The sequence below is a fragment of the Symsagittifera roscoffensis genome, unplaced genomic scaffold (genome assembly GCF_963678635.1).
Source record: "Symsagittifera roscoffensis unplaced genomic scaffold, txSymRosc1.1 SCAFFOLD_120, whole genome shotgun sequence".
In the NCBI taxonomy this organism is placed as follows: domain Eukaryota; kingdom Metazoa; phylum Xenacoelomorpha; order Acoela; family Convolutidae; genus Symsagittifera; species Symsagittifera roscoffensis.
The window spans coordinates 1-23,945 of record NW_026971645.1 but is presented as its reverse complement, the minus strand read 5'-3'; the positions used below and the strand labels follow the sequence as shown (position 1 = coordinate 23,945).

The following is a 23,945-nucleotide window of genomic DNA, read 5'->3' as shown; positions in this document are numbered from 1 at the left end:
GAAAAAATCACATTCAAAAACCTTAGCAATCCAATAACACGACCACTCTATGCAACACAAAATTAATCGCAAAAACACAATCATAAAAAACAGGTACCAAAATCAGTGCTTATTTTTTAATGATAAATGAAAAACGACAGACCGCACTGTAATATAACCAATTTTCAACAAAATAAAACCCAACTAACAGGCAAGTCAAAAGAAGCCAACCCTATTCTGAAGACAAAGATTCTTTCAATCATATTCAACAACATTATAAAACTAATCAAAGAAAAAATCACTAGAAAAAAATTCAACCAGATAATTTTTTCAACCAGATTTTTTCGAACCGTATGCACAGCCTAGTAATAACATGCAACCACAAAACCATACAAATACTCAATGTTATTAACCCGAATCAGTTACAAACGAAGCCCCGTTACTTTGTTACTTATGGCAATATGAAATTACAAAAAAAGCAACTTACAAATGTTACATATACCAAACAGAACAGAATCACTCCAGTAGACACTAAACCCAGACCTTATGGGTGAGTCGTCTATAAAATTTATTGAATCACTCATGGTATTCACATGAACAGACCCTGGATACTCAGTAAAAAGCTACTTAAATGAGGTTACAGCATATCTAATTTTAAACATAGGTCCAGAACCAATAAACACACCACTTCAGGAAAGTTGGATACATAGACGTACAACTTCAACCCAAACGACACTCGATTGCGCAGCTCGAAAATGGTTTTCAGTTCTACCTATAGAAGTTAAATCAGATTGGAAAAGATTCACACAAAAGTTTTCACAAATTTTTGACTCCGAAAAAAAAAATTAACAACACCAAAAATTCTATGCAACAGTTCCCTAATCCGTAGACTCCTTAATGAAACAAAAAAACAACTGGCCGTAAAAATCGAAACTCTAGCACAAAAAAAAATTTCTTTCAATACACATGATTACGAAATTACAAAAATGACAGAAATTCTAATGATGACTTTGACAATACAATTGAAAAAAACTGCAAAAAAAGAGAGCATCACGACCATCACCAATCTAAGAACCCAATAAAGATTTCCGAAACTCAGAAGACAATTTAGAACCAGCTGAAATCAAAATGAACTTAGAGGAAACAGAAAAGGTAAAGCTACAATATGTATATGATATTCAAACAACATCTTCACAAATTAACAATATTCAAGAATCTGACAATGAATTAGCAAAAAAAACAATCAATTCCTAAAAATCTACGAAAAAAAAACAAATTTTAATGGCAAATTTTTATTCGAAAAGAGGTATAACTATTGTCGCAGATATGGGCATATCCTTGCCGAATGCAGACGAAAATAACAGGATAATTTAGAATGAACACCAAAATATAAATAACCAAAAAAAAAATTTTTTATCAAGACATGAAAACAATTCAAAATACACCAAATATAAACAAACAAATTAATAATAGCTCAGGAAAACCACTCCCCAGTAGCAATAGTAGTAACAGATTAAAATCAAGCCCTCTGATTTCAATAATTTTGCGGATTATCACCAGATCGACGAAATATATGAAAATTAATCACAACACAGACATAGTAGATCGAATAGTGAAAATAGTCAGTATATAAATATTTATTCTAGATCAAACTCGAGTAAAAGTAATCGCTCAGACAATAAAAGAAGTCGCTTATATTCAATTCCTCAGAAGAGAAACTTTTCCAATGAAAGCTCAACAAATTCTTCACACAACCGGAATCGAATCAATTCAATCGATCGTAATAGGAATCACTCTAATATTAGATCACAAAATCATTTTAACATTAAGCCATTTAAATTAGTTATAAATTAGATCACTTGATGACTCTAGTAATAGAAACAACAATTAAAAAAAAACAGAATTATTCTCATTCACAGTATCAAAAGAACTCACAATATTTAAGCAAACAAAATCAAAACTACAGAAAAGTACATCAAACCATCAAATACAAATCAATCAAGTACAATCTACAAATGAAACAAGCCCAGACACTCCAGGTAGGCACACTACAGAATCTTCAGAACTGTAACTAAACCACATACACTGTAAAAGCACAGATGACAAAATGAAACAGAAAACATTATAATTATTAACATGCTTAGCATAGAACATGAGTACGGAACACCAATTGAATCAAATTTTCAACAAAATGATCACACTAAATTATATCTTCAAGAATTATGCAACAATCAAGATAAAACAAACTACACTCCACAAATAATTGAAAATAATTCAAGTATGATTAACATATACCAGAGTACAACAAACAAAGTGTCAAAGCCTAAAGAAACAATTTACACAATTCCAATCTCTTTATAAAGCCCAAAAAATAGTTCAAAAAGCAGATCTTGAAATAGGTTTCCTAATCGACTCCGGCGCAGCATCAGATATCATTAGCATCCCTACATGGAATGAAACTCGCAATCTACCCCTAAAACTTTCCCCTCCTCACAAAGTTTCAGTAAACTAGCCACTGCACAAGTACAAGTTTAACAAACTATCGAAAGATTGAATCACTACTTTCAAAAACTTGAACACTGGAACAAAATAAAACTTTACTGAAACCTATCAACCTTTCAAAAAAACACTCAACATAACAGATATTAAACAAAACAAAACTTGAATAAAATTTATTACTAAATATTTCTCAAGTATAACCATCTTAAACAGTGAATTGCAAATCAAAAAGACAATTATAAAAAACTCAATAATACAAACCTAACATTTTTCCAATGATTAAATAAACAACCCTCAGTTTTTTCAAAGATGTACCCTATGTATAATCAGCACAGAAAACATTTAAAACCACTAACTGGACGTACATACGACTTTTCTATCAACCAAATTCATCAATTGAACAACGAGCAAAATACACAGAAACTGTATATGTCTGATTTTGAATTCAAACCAATCCATAAATCATTTAGAGTAACGATTTCATCTATCAAATACGCTAAAATTACAAACACAGATACAAAAGCATTACAAGTATACAATAACTCACCATGCAAAATTACACTTCACTGAGGGTTTTTCGGATTTAACCAAAGCAAGAAAGAGCATGCAAAGTAAAAAACGTTTTAAATTTACAAGATATTTGTCAATTAACAAATCTTAATGAAGAATTATCTAATAGTAATATTGCAACTGATTCAAAAAGAAATACAGAATATTTAATCAAAAACCCTATTTTAGACCAACAATCCAAATCTCAAAGTGTTTAGATGAACAACAACATATTCTGACCATGTTAAAATTCAACATTCTCAATTATTCAGCAAGATTTTGAACAGTCAGCAGAATTATTATTGAATTGTCTCTTGAATTATGCCTCATCAAAACTTGGTATTGGAAAAATAAATTCACCAATATACTTCAAAAAGAAAACAATGCATAAAAAAATTTCAATGCAATTGCAAGACAAAATAAACACATATCTAGACATTCTCGAACAGAATGCAATTATCTCATCAGTAATCAAAAAACAAAAACCTAAAACAAACACAATTATATATCCAGTATTTATTCTCGCTGAAGATTAATCACTTTAAATCGTTTTAGACGATATTTAAACTCTCTAATTAATGAATCAAAAGAAAATTGGACCACAGAATCAAAACAGGTAGGACTTACAAAAAACGTACACTATCATACCACCACCTATATGAATGTGAATGGTGCTTACAATCAAACGCCATTAGAGCAACAATCACGTTGACTAACACAATTTGTTATTGAAGATCAACAATACGAATTCAATAGACTTTTCAATGGACTTTTCCATAGGACCTGCAGCTTTTTCTCCATTTAAGATAAGCTTTTTAAGTACATAAGCTTCCATTCTTTCCTCACTAACCTATTAAAATGAAGAAAACGCAGCCCAACACGCACAAAATGTAGATGAACTTTCCCTACCCCTAACAGTTTCATAGATTTCCTACTATAACTTCACTAATTCATTAAAAGTACCCGTAAGAAACAACCCCAATGACAACGACATGTGTGAATCTATCATTCAAGAACTCACTACCGCACTTCACCGAAATCAATTTGCCACCATCGGCTTAATTCAATCACTAAACCGATTCAATGCACAAAAAACTAATTGATATTCTGTTAACCACTACGACCACAATGACATTTGATATATGCAAGACTCACCCAATGACGACATTTACATGAACTGCCTAAGATGAAAAACCCCCAACTAACTGAAAAATTCTTCATCAAATCAGATTATATTTTTAATCCTTTGATCCTGACAGCACAAATAAAAATTCGACCACGTCATTGATCACGCATTAACAAACACTAAATCTTGTGGACAATTTTCTAATAAATTCATTTTCTTTGAACTAACATTTAACATTCTCACAGCAAGAAAAGTTTTCGACCACAAACAAACGATGAAAAAAATATCAGCAGACGAAATAGATTGTGTATGGCCATGGACCCTGAATAGTGTCCTGTGTTATTTCATAACATCCCAACTGATAATTCGAGTGAAGCAAAGGCCAATATTTCCGAGCACAGAGATTTTTTCTAAGGAAACTTCACTCACAACCGACACTACACTCTTAAATTATTATGCAATGATTTATGATAGAATAATCAACAATAGTTTAATACAACAATCATAAACACAGAATAAGCCCTCAACAGAACTACAAACTTAACAAAACAAGATATTTAAACTCAATCACACTTTATGAGCCACGAAATAGTTGAAGCATTACCTACAACAACACAACAAAACATTTATCCTCTTCATCCAACAGTTACAACATCACATAATAAAATCGATACTGCTTTACCACAAACTATAGTACAATCAACAGTTGTTCCATCCTTCTTTCTCAAAAACCTGCATAAGGATAACCAAACAAATAGACCAATAATTAAAATACGACAACCTTGAAACAAAACACGCAAACGTCAATAACTTTGCTTGGCATAGTTATGATATTTTCACAAATAAAAACTCTAGCAACCCAATAGCAAGACCACTCTATCCAACACAAAACCAATCGCAAAAACATAACTATACCCAACAGGTACCAAAACCAGTGCTTCAACCAGTGTTTTTCAATGATAAATGAAAAAACGACAGACAGCACTGAAAATTATCCAGTCTTTCAACAAAATAAAAACCCAACAAACAGGCAATTCACAAGAAGCCAACCCTATTCTGAAGACAAAGATTCTTTCAATCATAACCCACAACATTATAATATTAATCATAGAAAAAATCACTAAAAAAAAATTCAACCAGATGATTTTTTCAACCTGATTTTTTCGAACCACTTAAGAACTCTCAACAATTACGACAATTCTAACACCAATCTTTTCAAAGACAAAATTTTGCACAGCCTAGTAATAAGATAGAACCACAAAACTATACAAATATTCAAGGTTACCAAACCGAATCAGTTAGAAACGAAACCCCGTTACTTTGTTACTTACAGCAATATGAAATTACAAAAAAAGCAACTCACAAATGTTACATATACCAAACACAACAGAATCAATCCAGAAGACACTGAACCCAGACCTTATGGGTGGATCGTGCATAAAATTTATTGAATCACTCATGGTAATCTCAGTAAAAAGCTACCTATATGAGGTTACAGCATACCTAATTTTAAACATAGTTCCAGAACCAATGAACACACCACTTCAGAAAAATTGGGTACATAGACGTACAGCTTTAACCCAAACGACACTCGATTGTGCAGCTCGAAAATGGTTTTCAGTTCTATCTATAGAAGTTAAATCAGATTGGAAAAGATTCACACAAAAGTTTTCACAAGTTTTAGACTCCGAAAAAAAGGAACAACACCAAAAATCCAAAGCAACAATTCCCTAATCCGTAGACTCCCTAATGAAACAAAAAAAAACAAATTAGCATGAAAAAAAATTTCTCTCAATTTACATGATTATAAAATTTCAAAAATGACAGAAATTCTCATGATGACTTTGACAATACAATTAAAAAAACTGCAAGAAAATAGAGCATCACGACCATCACCAATCTATGAACCCGATATAGATATCCAAAACTTAGAAGACAATTTAGAACAAGCTGAAATCAAAATGAAGTTAGAGGAAACAGAAAATATAAAGCTACAATATATATATGATATCCAAACAACATCTTCACATATTAACAATATTCAAGAATCTGACAATGAATTAGCAAAAAAAATACTCATTTCCTAAAAATCTATGAAAAAAAAACAATTTTAATGGCAAACTTTTATTCGAAAAGTGGTATAACTATTGTCGCAGATATGGGCATATCATTGCCGAATGCAGACAAAAACAACAAAACAATTTAAAATCAACACCAAAATACAAAGAACCAAACAAAATTTTTTATCAAGACTTGAAAACAATTCAAAATACACCAAATAAAAACATTCATTTTAATAATAGCTCAGCAAAATCACTCCCAAGTAGCAATAGTAGTAACAGATTAAAATCAAACCCTCTGACTTCAATAAATTTTGCGGAATATCACCAGATCGACGAAATTTATAAAAACTAATCACAAAACAGACATAATAGATCGTATAGTGAAAATAGTCAGTATATAAATATTTCTTCTAGATCAAACTCGAGTAAAAGTAATCGCTCAGACTATAAAAGAAGTCGCTCATATTCAATTCCTCAGAACAAAAATTTTTTCAATGAAAGCTCAACAAATTATTCACACAACCGGAATCGACACAATTCAATCGATCGTAATAGGAATCACTCTAATATTAGATCACAAAATCTTTTTAACATTAAGCCATATAAAAATGATTATAAGCTAGATCACGTGATGACACTAGTAATAGAAACAACAATTATAAAAACAGAATTATTCTCTTTCACCGTATCAAAAGAACTCACAATATTTAAGCAAACGAAATCAAAACTACAGAAAAAGTACACCAAACCATCAAATACAATTCAATCAAGTACAATCTACAAATTGAACAAGCCCAGACACTCCAGGTAGGGACACTACAGAAACTTCAGAACTGTAATTGAACCACATACACTGTAAAAATACAGATGACAAAAATGAAACAGAAAACATATTAATTATTAACATGCTTAGCATAGAACATGAGTACGGAACACCAATTAAATCAAATGTTCAACAAAATGATCACACTAAATTATATCTTCAAGAATTATGCAACAATCAAGATAAAACAAACTACACTCCACAAATAATTGAAAATAATTCAAGTATGATTAACATATACCAGAGTACAACAAACAAAGTGTCAAAGCCTAAAGAAACAATTTACACAATTCCAATCTCTTTATAAAGCCCAAAAAATAATTCAAAAAGCAGATCTTGAAATAGGTTTCCTAATCGACTCCGGCGCAGCATCAGATATCATTAGCATCCCTACATGGAATGAAACTCGCAATCTACCCCTAAAACTTTCCCCTTCACAAAGTTTCAGTAAACTAGCCACTGCGCAAGTACAAGTTTAACAAACTATCGAAAGATTGAATCACTACTTTCAAAAACTTGAACACTGGAACAAAATAAAACTTCACTGAAACTTTTCAAACAATTAATCAACATAACAGATTTTAAACACAACATAATTTATAATAAAAATTAGAATAAAATTTTTTACTAAAAATTTCCCAAGTATAAGCATCTTGCAAATCGCAGTGAATTGCAAATCAAAAAGACAATTATACAAAACTCAAAAATACAAACCTAACATTTTTCCAATGATTAATTAAACAACCCTCAGTTTTTTCAAAGATGTACCCTATGTATAATCAGCACAGTAAACAATTAAAACCACTAACTGGACGTACATACGACTTTTCTATCAACCAAATTCATCAATTGAACAACGAGCAAAATACACAGAAACTGTATATGTCTGATTTTGAATTGAAACCAATCCATAAATCATTAAGAGTAACAATTTCATCTATCAAATACGCTAAAATTACAAACACAGATACAAAAGCATTACAAGTATACATTAACTCACCATACAAAATTACACTTCACTGAGGACTTTTTGGATTTAACCAACACAAGAAAGAGCATGCAAAGTGAAAAATGTTTTAAATTTACAAGATATTTGTCAATTAACAAATCTTAATGAAGAATTATCTAATAGTAATATTGCAACTGATTCAAAAAGAAATACAGAATATTTAATCAAAAACCCTATTTTAGACCAACAATCCAAATCTCAAAGTGTTTAGATGAACAACAACATATTCTGACCATGTTAAATTTCAACATTCTCAATTATTCAGCAAGAATTTGAACAGTCAGCAGAATTATTATTGAATTGTCTCTTGAATTATGCCTCATCAAAACTTGGTATTGGAAAACTAAATTCACAACTACACTTCAGTATTGATTCTCGCAGAAGAATAATCGCTTCAAATTGTTTTAGACGATATTTAAACTCTCTATTTGATGAATCAAAATGAAATTGGCCCATAGAATCAAATTAAGTAGGACTTACAAAAAAAACGTACACTATCATACCCACCGCCTTTATGAATAGTGCTTACAATCAAACGCCATTAGAGGAACAATCACGTTGATTAACACAATTCGTTATTGGAGATCAACAATGCGAATTCAATAGACTTTTCTATGATATATCCATAGAACCTGCAGCTTTTTCTCCATTTAAGATAAACCAGACTTTTAAGTACAAAACCTTCCATTCTTCCCTCAATGTATCTATTAAAATGGAGAAAACGAAGCCCAACACGCAGAATATGTAGCTGAACATTCCCTACCCCTAACAGTTTCATAGAATTCCTACTATAGCTTCACTAATTCATTAAAAGTACCCGTAAGAAACAACCCCGATGACAACGACATGTGTGACTCTATCATTCAAGAACTCACTACCGCACTTCACCGAAATCAATTTGCCACCATCGGCTTAATTCAATCACTAAACCGATTCAATGCACAAAAAACTAATTGATATTCTGTTAACCACTACGACCACAATGACATTTGATATATGCAAGACTCACCCAACGACGACATTTACATGAACTGCCTAACATGAACAACCCACAACTAACTGAAAAATTCTTCATCAAATCAGATTATATTTTTAATCCTGACAGCACAAACAAAAAGTCGACCACATCATTGATCACGCATTATCAAACACTAAAGCTTGTGGACCATTTTCTAATAAATTCATTTTCTTTGAATTAACATTTTACATTCTCACACCAAAGGAAATATCCATAGTTTCAGCAACAGAACAGAATTTTAAAAATTAGCAAACAGTTGCTCTTCTCTGGAACAGTTCTTGTTATCTATTCTCGCAAATACCAAAATACACTAGTCTATTGAGACTAGGACATATAAGAGTAAGATTAAGATTGGTATTACACTACGAAGTTACACGAATCTATCCGGCCGAAAAAAAAGATAGCGCAACTAACAGACCATATACCTTATCTGAAGTTACTCTCTGAGTGAGCCAACCCGGACATAAACTCAATATGACGGTTTTTGTGATTTTCCAAAAAGTTTCAGAAATTTTAGATTTCAAAGGTTTTTCAAATAACTAATCTTACACAATAGTGGGGTGACGTCAGGGTACTGTCGGGGGTTGCAAGTCTTGCCTCCAAGTTTGACTGTTGAAATCTCTTTAATTTTCGAGAATTGATTTTTTTTTTTTGATAATTGACTTTTCAAATATTTTCAACACAATTTTTTCGCAGATTCAAAAATTATATTTCTAAATTTTTCAAATTCTGCACCCAATGACAGGGTTACGTCAAGTTACTTCGTGGGCTTTTAGATATCGCTTCCATCTATGCGTCCTGAAATGTCGGAATTTGACGGGCTTTTATCAGAGGTTTTCAAAAAAAAATTTCAATATATTATCACGAACTTTGAAACTTCAGCTTTCTGTTGCGGTGCTGTGGTGGTAGTTAAAAGCGCAATAGCATTGGATCTTCGGCCATTTAGGTTTGAAAAGAACACTATGGAGAACCTTGAAAGAACCCCAGTCTATTTCAAAGTTTTTTCTAATTTTGGTCTTTTTTATATGTTCCAATAGACTATTCTATGGTATATCCATAGGACCTGCAGCTTTTTCTCCATTTAAGATAAACCTGACTTCTAAGTACAAAACCTTCCATTCTTCCCTCAATAAACCTAATAAAATGGAGAAAACGAAGTCCAACACGCACAATATGTAGATGAACATTCCCTACTCCTAACAGTTTCATAGATTTCCTACTATAACTTGCTAATTCATTTAAAGTACCCGTAAGAAACAACCCCGATGACAACGACATGTGTGACTCTATCATTCGAGAACTCACTACCGCACTTCATCGAAATCAATTTGCCACCATCGGCTTAATTCAATCACTAAACCGATTCAATGCACAAAAAACTAATTGATATTCTGTTAACCACTACGACCACAATGACATTTGATATATGCAAGACTCATCCAATGACGACATTTACATGAACTGCCTATCATGAACAACCCGCAACTAACTGAAAAATTCTTCATCAAATCAGATTATATTTTTAATCCTGACAGCACAAACAAAATTTCGAACAAATCATTGATCACGCATTATCAAACACTAAAGCTTGTGGACCATTTTCTAATAAATTCATTTTCTTTGAACTAACATTTTACATTCTCACACCAAAGGAAATATCCATAGTTTCAGCAACAGAACAGAATTTAAAAAATTAGCAAACAGTTGCTCTTCTCTGGAACAGTTCTGGTTATCTTTTCTCGCAAATACCAATATACACTAGATCTATTGAGACTAGGACATATTAGAGTAAGATTAAGATCGGTATTAGACTACGAAGTTGCACGAATCTATCCGGCCGAAAAAAAAGATAGCGCGACTAACAGACCATGTACCTTATCTGAATTTACTCTGAGTGAGCCAACCCGGACATAAACTCAATATGACGGTTTTTGTGATTTTCCAAAAAGTTTCAGAAATTTTAGATTTCAAAGGTTTTTCAAATAACTAATCTTACACAATAGTGGGGTGATGTCAGGGTACTGTCGGGGGTTGCAAGTCTTGCCTCCAAATTTGACTGTTGAAATCTCTTTAATTTTCGAGAATTGATTTTTTTTTTTTGATAATTGACTTTTCAAATATTTTCAACACAATTTTTTCGCAGATTCAAAAATTATATTTCTAAATTTTTCAAATTCTGCACCCAATGACAGGGTTACGTCAAGTTACTTCGTGGGCTTTTAGATATCGCTTCCATCTATGCGTCCTGAAATGTCGGAATTTGACGGGCTTTTATCAGAGGTTTTCAAAAAAAAATTTCAATATATAATCACGAACTTTGAAACTTCAGCTTTCTGTTGCGGTGCTGTAATGGTAGTTTAAAGCGCAATAGCATTGGATCTTCGGCCATTTAGGTTTGAAAAGAACACTATGGAGAACCTTGAAAGAACCCCAGTCTATTTCAAAGTTTTTTCTAAATTTTGTCTTTTTTATATGTTTTAGGAAACAATTTTAACATTCCCTAGCCTGTTTGAAGCACCGTATTTGCGACTCAAGGGCTTTAGTTCTTCTTAGTCAGGTTATTTTTTATCTTTTTGTTCTTCAGGTTTTGGAGAGTGTGGATGAACTTCTGTTCAAGTTGTGCGTGTTGCGTGGTCTCACTGATAAAAGAGGAGAAGTGTTTCTACTCGGAGATAAAGTCTTTCTCGCCATCGAAATACTGGCACCTCAAGTAAGGTTTTATCAAATTTCATTTCTTACAAGAAGTAGAAAACCAGCTAATCAGATAATTTTATTATAATTGATTCGGTCAGTTTTTGGTCACTCTGCGTCTACCGGGTCGAGATCCCGCTCAAAAACCGCTCAAGATATGAGCGGTTTGAGCGGTTTTTCCGTTCCGTTATCATGATAACAAAAACCCCACTCAAATCAAAGCTTGCCGTAAAATTGTAAACCATGATCCAAGTGTAAAAGTTCGATCATTGAGCAAAAGCAAGATAAACTTGCTATTAATTATAGCTATTTTATTTATGCTATTATTTACGCTATTGTTCGCTCGCTATAAGATAAATTATGATTTTAAACCGAATAGTTTAGAATTCGTAGCATACGTTTAGTTGTTGTATAAAAACTGAAACTAAATTGAAGGATTATCAAAAATTCCTGAAACTGTACCATAAACCTATTTCACTCCGAGACTTCGGATTGCTGTTCGGTTCCAGTTGTGAAGCAATTTATGACTAGTACAAGACTGCTCGGTTATCAGGGCAAAGCCCTGAATATTCCGACTGTCCCTTAAATCATATCGAATAGTTTTTAGGAAAAGAAAATATTGAAAACATGTAAATTTTGGACAAAATCAAAGTGTAAAATTTTGAGTCGTACGAAATTAAAACGACCAATTAGCTAGCCTCAATTCATTCTGGAACAATTTTGTTGTACGGAATAATTCGTCATGCATAAAAAATTCGTGCTACGCTCTCAGTAATATGAATAAATACTTCAAAGAGCGCATAATTTAGTCCAGAACATGGTCAATTTGGCAATTTGCAAAATTGGCAACCCCCACAAATCTTCAATGGGGTATTTTTTGTCGAAAACTATCTTTCGATCGGCGAAAATTGAATAAAAAAACCACACCGAGCATAAATATTCAGTTTTCTTCGGAAGTCGGAGCAATAACGAGCTTAAGGTATTTTTCTTTGCTTTGTACGATTGAGTTTCATACTTAAGTCTTGAGCTGAGAAATTTGAAATTTTATTTGCGAACGAGGTTGTGTATGATTAGAATTTTGAAACCAAAATCACGCATATGAGAACTAAACAACTGAAGTTTGGACTATTTTTTTCACAATCGAAGTTCGAGTTGGATAGAGCGTGGTGATTCTGGGACTCAGTTGGGTTTCACTGGTTATTATAAATAACTGCATAAAAAGATGAAATCGACAATTTTCAATGTTGAAGAAAGAAAGTTGTTGGGTATTAGCTGGGTCTCAGAGCCTTGCCTTGGATCTGATCATCAGGCAATCGTGCCAATACTAGTAAGTGGATTTAGCCGGCCTTAGAAAATTTTATTTATTTTTAAAAAAGCTAACAGTAAAGATACTAATAGCCAAAGAGCACAACACGTGAAATGTAAAGCAAAACATAATGGCAGAGGAGAGAACGCAGAAAACAAAAAAGTTGTCTCAAATCGTTAAAAAGGGAGCTTTGAACAACAAGAAACAATTGGTATCAAAATGGTTAAAAAAGGTAACTATCCAATTTTTATACCGTTCTGTTATCATGATAACAAAAACACAACTCAAATCGAAGTTTGCCGTAAAATTGTCAACCATGATCTAAGAGTAAAATTCGATCTGTGAGCAAAAGCAAGATAAATTTGCTATTAATTATAGCTATTTTATTTATGCTATTATTTATGCTATTGTTTGCTCGTTATAAGATAAATTATGTTTTTAAACCGAATAATTTATAAATCATAGCATATGTTTAGTTGTTGTATAGAAAGTGAAACTAGTTTGAAGGATTATCAAAAATTCCTGAAATTGTACCATAAACCTATTTCACTCCCAGACTTTGGATTGCCGTTCGGTTCCAGTTGTGAAGCAATTTATGACTAGTACAAGACTGCTCGTTTATCGGGGCAAAGCCCTGAATGTTCCGACTGTCCCTTATTTCATATCGAATAGTTTTTAGGAAAACAAAATTTTGAAAACCTGTAAATTTTGGACAAAACCAAAGTGTAAAATTTCGAGTCGTAGAAAATTAAAACGAGCTATTAGCTAGCCTCAATTCAATTTGGATCAGTTTTGTTGTACGGAATAATTCGTCAAGCATAAAAAATTCGTGTTACGCTCTCAGCAATATGAATAAATATTTCAAAGCGCGCATAATTTAGTCCAGAACATGGTCAATTTGGCATTTTGCAGAATTGGCAACCCCAAGAACTTTACAAATCTTCAATGGGGTATTTTTTTGTCAAAACTTATTTTTCGATCGGCGAAAATTGACTGAAAAAAAACCATACCGAGCTTGAATTTTCCGTTTTCCTCGAAAGTCGGAGCAATAACGAGCTTAAGGTATCTTTATTTGCTTTGTACGGTTGAGTTTCATACTTATGTCTTGAGTTCAGAAATTTGAAATTTTATTGTGATGTGTATAAAATGTGTAACGAGGTTGTGTATGATTAAAATTTTGAAACCGAATTCAGGCATATGAGAACTAAACAACTGAAGTTTGGACTGTTTTAATTTTCACTATCGAAATTCGAGTTGGATAGAGCGTGGTGATTCTCGGGCTCAGTTGGGTTTTACTGGTTATTATAAATAACTGCATGAAAAGATGAAATCGACAACTTTCAATGTTGAAGAAAGGAAGTTGGGTATTAGCTGGGTCTCAGAGCCTTGCCTTGGCTCTGATCATCAGGCAATCGTGCCAATACTAGTAAGTCGATTTAGCCGACCTTAGAAAATTTTATTTTTTAAAAAAAATCTAACAGTAAAGATACTAACAGTCAATATACTCACCAAAGAGCACAACACGTGAAATGTAAAGCAAAAAAATTCTAAGCGGCTGCTATCCATAAGAACAAGGTGAACTGTTCAAAACAAAGCATAAATCAATGAAGAGACTGATGCAAACATTATTTACCAAAATTACTGGCAGCAACAAAAACATCCTCACAAAAATGATCGCTTTAAACCAGATTATTACAAAGTTACACTTAAGACAAAACGCTCAAAGAAGGTGAAAAACTACGGTACCTAAACCCCACAAAGCTAATGGGCTCTCAAACTTAGAAACAGTTTCAGAAGAAAACAGCTTTCCCAGAAACTCACGTTGTAACCTTGTATTGATTATAGCACAAAACTAATTAGTTATGCCAAGATTGGACTAAAACAACAAAAAAAGAAAACCGCAAGTGTAACGGTAGTCCGCCTGACATACAGACGTCTTGAAGTATCTAGCGAAATCAACATCACTGAAAACTGACGACCTCTGGGACAACCCCGTTGAAGTAACAAATCGGTTTAACTTACTATTATAACGGGTCATATTATGCGTTTTTCTCGTTTCTCTGCGCCAAAAACTGCCCCTTTAACGGGTTTTACACTCAAAACTGTACTGTAAAAAAGGGGCAGACCATGTATAAAAATTAGGAGCATACGTTTTTCCGGCGCAGGCAAACCAGTTATTTGGGCGCATTAATGTACAAAAAATGCACATTTCGAAAAAATCAAACTAATATAAAAAAACTAGTCAAAACATTTGTTTTGCCCCAGTTGAAAAAAAATGTTTGCGACTTCATATCTGCCAGGTACCTATGAAAATTATTTGCAGTGCAAACTTTTCTAGCTTTTGATTTTGTTCTATCATACTTTAAGTTATATACTATACGATAGAGTTTCAGTTTTCATTCAAAAGTAGGCATAACATTTTCTCAGTCGCTCAAAGTAACAATTTTTTTACGTTCCTAGTTTAGTTCTTTTTTTAGCTCTACGTTGCTCGGCGAGATTTCGGTGCAATTTTTTCTGGGTCACATGCAATCGAATCGAAATCTCTGGATTGCACAAAGTCGCTGGCTAACGTTTTTTGGTCGGGAAAAGTCGCACCTAATTTCTAAAGTTTCACAGCGTCACGACTTGTTTCTTTTGGGTCCCGAGAAATTGATGACTAGTCAGATTAAAGTCATTTTTTGTAATAGCATGCCTTCTACCTTTTAGGAATCATCACCATGGAAACCCCTTTGTGACCTGTTACCATGTGCTATATGTCTCTCTCCTAACCAATGTCTGCAAAATGACGAGGTTGAAACTGACTCAAAGCGAGTCATTGGCCCAGATCCAATTATCGTTCAAAGTCCTGATTATCAGAGGTCTTTTCACTACCTGGAGGCCTTAAATAAAAAGAGAGACCTAACTGAATACAATGCTAACAACAAACAACAGGATTGCCGCTTGATCCTTCGGGTTCTAAAACGCAACAGTGGACTCCAAAATCCGACTTGGGCTCAAATCACGTTCTTTGCGAGGTTTCTTAACATGCAGCTCATTGCTTGCGAAAAAAATTATTTTCAGCAAACTCAAGAGTTCGTAGAAATTAAGAATTTTTTTATTAAGCACTGTCTGGTTGAAATGGCCAACGATTTTGCTCTTCCAAGTTTGAGCATCGCTGACGACTCGCCATTGTTCGGTCTCAATGGAAGCACTAGCAACTACGAGTTACATCAGATTCGAAGACGATGGGAAGACTCCCCACAGCCATACGTCATTGTCAACCCCGACCAGATGACTTTCACTTTTCTAGGAGTCCAGAATAACAATTCCAATTTACTTGGCTGGAGTAAAAAATTGCTGGCTGAGAACGTGATGAGCGGAGAAGATCAGGGCATGATAAAGCGGAAGGATGTCTTGAGTGAAGACTTTGACGAGCTTGACTTGGGAGAAAAACAAATCAAGTTGTGTCGTGTGTTAGGACTCGAACCTAGTCAGATCCAGTTTGATGCAACGTATGAGCTAACCCAGGACAATGTCCTGAAACTGCTGGCGATTTATATGAGGTTCAGATGCAACATTCCGGTGGTTATCATGGGTGAAACGGGCTGTGGGAAAACTAGATTGATTGAGTATCTGTGCAACATAATGGCCAGAGGAAAGAACGCAGAAAACAAAAAAATTGTGAAAATTCACGGTGGAACTACGATACTAGACATCGTGAAAAGCGTAGAAGCAGCTGAAAAATTAGCCGCTGAAAATCGCAATAAATTTGGCGGTGAATTTTTTACGGTTTTGTTTTTTGATGAAGCAAACACAACAGACGCAATATACGGAATCAAAGAAGTCCTTTGCGATTTTAGTGTAAATGGCCGAAATCTAGATATGACGTCGGGACTCAAAGTCGTTGTTGCCTGCAACCCATATAGAAAACATGATGAAGAAATGATAAGAAAACTTGAATCACAAGGACTCGGGTATCATGTCAAGTCTTCCGCAACGAGCGACAAGTTGGACTCTGACATCCCGATGCGTCACTTGGTGTACCGGGTGAACCCTCTTCCTCCGAGTTTGCGCCCATTGATCTGGGATTTCGGACATCTGAACAGTGAAGTTGAAAACAAGTACATAAAACAGATAGTTACAAACAGGGCAAGTGGCGTCGATCTGAATCAGATGGATGTTAACTTTATCTGCAACGTATTGTGGGAGTCACAGAAGTATCTGCGAAGGAATCGAGACCAATGTTTGTTCGTGAGCTTGCGAGATATAGAGCGAGCGATGACCGTACTAGGATTTTTCTATTCAAAACGGATAATACTTTTTCCGCAAATGGATGAACTAATTCGAAATACGAACAGACATGCGGTGAAAAGTCAAGTGACAAGGTTGATGATTCTTACACTTGGAGTCTGCTATCATTCATCGTTAGATGATCGAAGGAGCTACAGAGAGGCAATTGAAAAATGCTTCACTGGACGCTATAAACTTCCAAATGGTTCAATGACTATATTGAGCGAAATAGAAACTTGCATGCAAATTTTCATGCAGAATATCACTTTAGACGCAAAAGCAAACATAGCAAAGAACTTTGCATTAACAGAGAACGTTTTCATGATTATAATTTGCATCGAATTGAGGATCCCTCTGTTTTTGGTGGGCAAACCAGGCAGCTCCAAATCCTTGGCTAAAACGATTGTAATGGACGCGATGCAAGGAGATAGTTCGCGAAATGAGCTTTTTCGGAATTTGAAACACGTTCAGATGCTCTCGTTTCAGTGCTCGCCACACACGCACGCTGAAGGTATCATCAGTGTTTTCAGGCAGGCTGCTATGTATCAGAGAGGAAAGAGCTTGCAACAGTTCACGAGTGTTGTAGTCCTGGACGAAATTGGTTTGGCCGAGGACTCGGCTAAGATGCCCCTGAAGACCCTGCATCCTCTTTTAGAGGAGGGCTACGTGGAGCCAGAATCAGAGAAACAGGACTGGGGGAAAGTGGGCTTCATCGGAATTTCCAACTGGGCCCTTGATCCAGCCAAAATGAATCGGGGAATTTTTGTCAGCCGAACAATTCCAGATTCCGAGGAGCTGGTCAAAAGTGCACGAGGCATTTGTCGAGTGGAAAACGAGGGAAAAGCGTTGGATAACTTAATTCAACCGCTGGCCGACGCATACCAAAAAGTGTACCGTTCCCAAATCCAGAATGAGAATGCCGAATATTTCGGCTTGAGAGATTTTTATGGCCTGTTGAAACTGCTCTACAGATTTCTACTGTCAGAGAGAACTCTTATGTGGCCTACTGTACGATGTGCGATTAGACGCAACTTTGGAGAAAAAGGGAGTCGTTGTGTGCAAGTGTTTGCTGATGAATTATTGCAAAAGGGAGTATTCGAAGACACAAGCGTGAGTGATGCGGTCGACACTTTAGAGTTAGTTCATCAGAACATCAGAGAAGCGGATGAGAGGTCCAAATTGACGAGCGAGGAACGAAAACTAAACAACGAAAGCCGATACTTGTTACTAATGACCGAGAATTTCTCAGCACTTCATTTAGTATCCGAGGTTCTGAAGTTGAACGATTATGAAGTAATTTTCGGATCCTCATTTCCCCGAGATCAAGAGTACATTCAGGTATGCAAGAACATCAACCGAATCAAAGTGTGTATGGAAAGAGGAACCACTGTGGTTCTATTGAACTTAGGCTCTCTTTACGAGTCTTTGTACGATGCTCTGAACCAGTATTATGTCTACTACGGAGGTAAAAGGTACGTTGATCTTGGTTTGGGAACCAATAGAGTCAAGTGTAGTGTCTCTGAGAAATTCAGACTCATCATGATTGAAGAGGAAAAGACTGCCAGACAGTTCCCGATTCCACTTTTGAACCGACTGGAAAAACATTTCTTAGGCATGGAATCGGTACTGAACTCAAACTTAGCGAAACTGCGAGAGAAACTCATTGAAAATTTGCAGGAGTTTTCACAGGTACCCCGAACGGACAAGGAGACTTGCTCGTTTTATATCAGGGACGCTTTTATCGGGTATAAAAAAGACACGACAGCTTGTGTTTTAATACAAGCTGAAATTAGCCTAAAAAGACAAGCTGAAATCGAGGAGCTGAAAAGCATTGGACCTACAGATGAAGAAATACTGGAGACAGCCAGCCTCAAGCTTGTTCAAACTTGTTCGATTGATGCCATAATTAGGTCCAACTGTGAATTATCGTCTTTCAACTCCCTGAAGTTGATGGAAATTTATGATTCTCAAGGACGAAAAAATTTGTCTGATTTTTTAATGCGACAGTGCTACCAAAACAAATCAGCGTCTGAATTGATCGAAATTTCAACCTTCTGTAGAATTCCCTCAGCCACAAACATCAAAGATTGTAACCAGAATTTGATGCTAAATGAGCAACCACCAAGCACCCAAGAAAGACATTGTGTGATTGACGTGAACCTGTTTAAAACAGATATTGAGTTTGGCCAAAAAGTGAAAGACTTTTATCGAACGGCAGCTTTACCGATGTATGCTAGTTTGACAAAAATACTCTTTGTCTTGTGCTCCAACGGTCAAAACTCCGTGGCTCTTATCGCATCGGCGAAATACAAACTTCAGAACCTGCATGCCGACTACAAAATTCCTAATATGTATACATTGTTCATAGTTCAGCTACCAAGGAATTGGTATGAGTCGGATTACAGTAGCTTCTCGATGGGAAAATGGGAGAGTTTTCACATCGACGAGCTCCTGAGAGAAGAACCTCAAATTCTTTCCGAAGTTGCGCTGTTACAGAATCGAACCTTGAAGGACATTTTTGTTCTCGAAAACGGAGAATGCAGTATGTTGCAGAAAAAACTGCTGCGCGAAGTTATTTATGACGTCATTGGGGACGATTCGGACGGCGACCGAATTCAGAAAGTGACAAATGTTTACCGATTGTTGAACGAACAGAAGGACGCAAGTCTTGAGTCTGTTTTCCTGGGAAAAATTAGTGCTTTCATTGAGGCTTCCGAGGAAAACGAGGAAATTAAAAAGTGGGTAGAGTTGAAAGCGGCCAATTTACAAGACTTGGTCGCATCGGGAACAATCGAGAGCGTTTTATTCAAGGAGTTGCAAGCCAAGGTAAAGCCCCATTTAGCTGAGTTCATGAGAATGATTGATTTCAACAACAACATCAAGCTCTTGTTCCAATCTGACTGGCGGAAACATGCTTGGATTCGTCTTTTCTCTGCTAAACAAATATGTCTGGTGAGGCCTCAACAAGTCAGAGATCTCAAATTCACCTCTCGGTTCCCGTTCAGTACTGAAATAATTGACAAGTTAAGTTCTGTGTGGGTAGATTCTCTGGAAAATTATGCCGACACTGATTTGGATGATTGGCAATTTTTTTTACAGATGTTCACCAATAAGGAAACAGAATTAGCAAATGAGTTGAACCAGATTTCAAAAGCAGAAAATGCTGTTGATTGCTTTGTTCACGACTTGATCATGCATGAATTTTGTACAATGTGGGGTAACAAAAGTGTTCAAGCTGAACTCGAAACTGTCCAGAAATCGCTGGAATCAATAATGAGTAGCTATCTACTTCAGTCTGAAACACCCACCGTTGCATTTTCATTTGCTCACTTCAAGAAACTTTCGCCACATTTATATGACGTGAGACCAATTCTGAAGTCTTTCCCATTAATTTTTGAAAAAAATTTTCAAATTTTTCAAAAAATCATAATTTTTGAAAGATCAAAGAATCTGGGCTCCAAAAATTACAAAGAACTTGCTGAAATGATAGCAAAACTTGCACTCGAGCAGACAGAATTAATGGCCGAAAAATTGAAACCTGTAAGCCGTAAGATGGACCGGCGAAAAATCCAGGAGCTTGACCATTTAGTGTCTATACTGAAATTGTGCTCCGGGATCGAGCTGTCAGACGAAGTCAGATCCAACTTCAGATTCAGACTGAACAAAATTTCTATTTTTTCTACATACTTGTCCCAAATTTCACACAATCTTGACGACATAGCCGCTAGAAATGCGTGCACTGCTTGCGATTCACTATACAAAAGCACAGATAGCGAAAATGTGTTTGGGACTGATTATTTCCGAGCTCAATTGCTTCTGAGTCTGAGCCTATCTGCAGAAGCAATTGAAATCTACTGTGCCAAAGAACAGACGGGCAACAAAAACTGCGCCTTTTGCCCGCAGCCAATGAAAACAGCCCTCTTTTCACATCAATGTTCAAAGCCTATGGTACATGACACTAATGTTTTAGCCTCTCTCACAGAGCCTCGCAAGTCAATCTGGAAACAGTTTCGGTTGAATATTGTCAACGCTTTTCTAGCAATTGTCAAAGAAAACGTGATAGAAATCTGTGAGAAAGATGCACTTGACAACTACATTGAACTTTGCCTTAAAAAACAAGATGATGTGCCATGGGTTACAGACCAGACCAAACAAAGACTGTTGTCACTCATAGCAACGAGTGATCGTGGTAGAAGATTGGATAACACTATACAGGATATCATAACAAGGAGCCGAAACGAAGTTGATCTAGAACGAACATACGATATGCTTCTGTCAGTTTTCGAGTTTGTCTACCGCAACCAAGCTCTCCATGATTCAAAAACTACGAATAGTGTTGAAATTACTGCCAGTCAAATTCGATTGGTCGCAAAAATGAAAGTAGAGTTGCTTGAGTTTATCGACAAATCTATTGGGCCGAATGCAGATACAGACCCACAACGGTTCCAGGGAGCAATTCCCTCTTCAGTCATGGATATTCTAAAGAGGGGCGGGGAAAGCGCCAATTGCGCTCAAAAGTTCTTCATACAAAGCATATGCCATGACCACGGCATGAACATGTACCAAAAGGTAAAAACTATTCCCCAAATGGCTCCCTTGATTCCTCAACTATTACGATCTTCTCAAACTCAACTTTATTTTGATGTTTTCTTAGTTTTGGGACCAAACTACCAAACGCTCCTCAGCGAAATACGCAATGCTCTGTTCATCGCTGCCAACAGAGCTATTGAAAGATTAATCACAGTTACCGATGTACAGATTAAAAACTTAATCGTTTACCGTCTGCTGACTGAAATCAGATCATTGCCAAGCGTACCGAAAAGTATGGAACACTTTGAGGGAGCTGTACTTGAAAATAAAGTAAGCGGCGTTAGTAGAAGTTTAATTGATCGAAACGATAAACTCGCTCCGAACGGGGATGCTCTAAGGCAGTTCGTCTTTTATTGTCAAACTTTTCTTGAGGTCCATGAAAGCTGTGGATTCATGGCACCATTCAAAGATATCTTACTTGTGCGGCGGGGAAGAGTGTCAGGACTCTATCTGCCGACGTTCCCTGATAGTGTGAATAGACGTGTTAGGCTAGTTGAAGAAGCAATGCCAAGTGCAGAATTTACCACTTGGAACACTTGTCCCAATGGTCATGTGTATGCAATTGCCAATTGCGGTCGCCCTAGCTCTAGTGGAAAATGTCCGGACTGTGGATCGAAAATAGGCGGAACAATCGACGTCAGAGATCAGGATGTCACCGACTACAAACTTCCGCATAATTGGCAAGCGTTTGACAGAAGTTTCTTGAACGAGTTCAACGGAAATGTCATGCAACTATTTATTCACGCTGTGTTATACATATGTAGCAATGACGAAGAAAAGTTGAAATGCTTGCGCGCAAATGTTAAGTTCGTTGGCAACTCAATCAGCCGGAGTGAGGAAGATGTGTACAAATTTCTGCTGACTGTTGTTGGGGACTCTTCCATCAAAACATTACAGGGCTCTTTTGAAGACGAAGACCAGCGCGAGGTATGGGAGATAAAATTTATAGATATTATCAACGCTTCCCTGCAAAAATTACCAGATGTCATTGCTGCATACAACGATTTAATGCGGCAGAACGATTTAAAGGAAGAAAAGAGCCTTCTCCAAGTTTTGACAGAGGTCAGCGAAAATAGGAGCGACGCTGGCGTACTGGCAAACGAATTCTTTTGGCGAAGACTCCCCAAAATAACTTTGACTGGCATTCAAAGCGAATTGAACACAAATGGCGACAAATACAAATTGCTTAGCTGCATTTTCAGAGATTGGACCAAGAACGAAGAATGGATACCACAACTAAGCTTAATTCCTGATCTATTTGAACTTTTCAATAGCATTATTTCGTATTACGACCCAGATACAGCGAACCGCGTACAGTCATTTGAAGATTTTTTGCTGCAGCGAAAAATCCCGGTCCCAGTTAAAAGAAAAATGAGAGAAACGGCTTCTGTTTTCTGCGGGCTATGGAATAGGAAAATAAGACATATGTCCTTGACATCAGGAGGCATACAATGCGAATTCAAGGACGATCTGAAGTTGCACTCCCCATTGAAGTACTTTCTACCTTCTCGTCATGTCAGCGACTGCTGTGCACTTGTCACTGTGAACATTTTGGTCAACAAAAACAACGAACTCGTCCAAGCTTATAGATCGGCTCTGCAAATTGACACACCGTTAGTTAAAACAATGGGGCGCCAAGGAATTTTTTTCTGAGAGAAGAGAGGGTTCAAAAATTTTTATTAAAAAAATTTTATCCGCAGTCATTGATAAAAAAAAACCTCAAAAGCTATGCCCTTTTTTCTTTGGCGCTGGATTATATAAATTAAAAAAAAAATTAATTTTCGAAGTAGTTTTGAGAGCTTAAGAGTTTTTTGGAAGGCACTTGCGAATCTCTTTCGCTACTCGTAGATTCCTCACTAGGTTCAAAACTCGCGTATGCTTAATCGTTGATTTATTTGATTATAGGGGTGGCATTTCGTTACTGAGTACCAAAGGGAGGAAAAAGTTAAAACGATCCGGCATTTACCTCTCAAAATTAAAGAAGAATGGGGCAAAAAATACCTTAAGAAGCTTTGGAAGCGTG

At 35.7% G+C, this 23,945-nt stretch overlaps 1 protein-coding gene across 1 annotated transcript; it reads left to right on the top strand.

Moving 5' to 3' along the window:
• Positions 1-1,994: 1,994 nt before the first annotated feature.
• LOC134856630 (E3 ubiquitin-protein ligase RNF213-like) lies at positions 1,995-23,535 on the top strand (the record flags this gene model as incomplete). Its single annotated transcript, XM_063872899.1, is given in 3 exon segments — positions 1,995-2,018; positions 11,651-11,776; positions 15,770-23,535. Coding segments are annotated over 3 exon segments (7,916 nt in total), but the record flags the coding sequence as incomplete, so codon positions are not given.
• Positions 23,536-23,945: the final 410 nt, after the last annotated feature.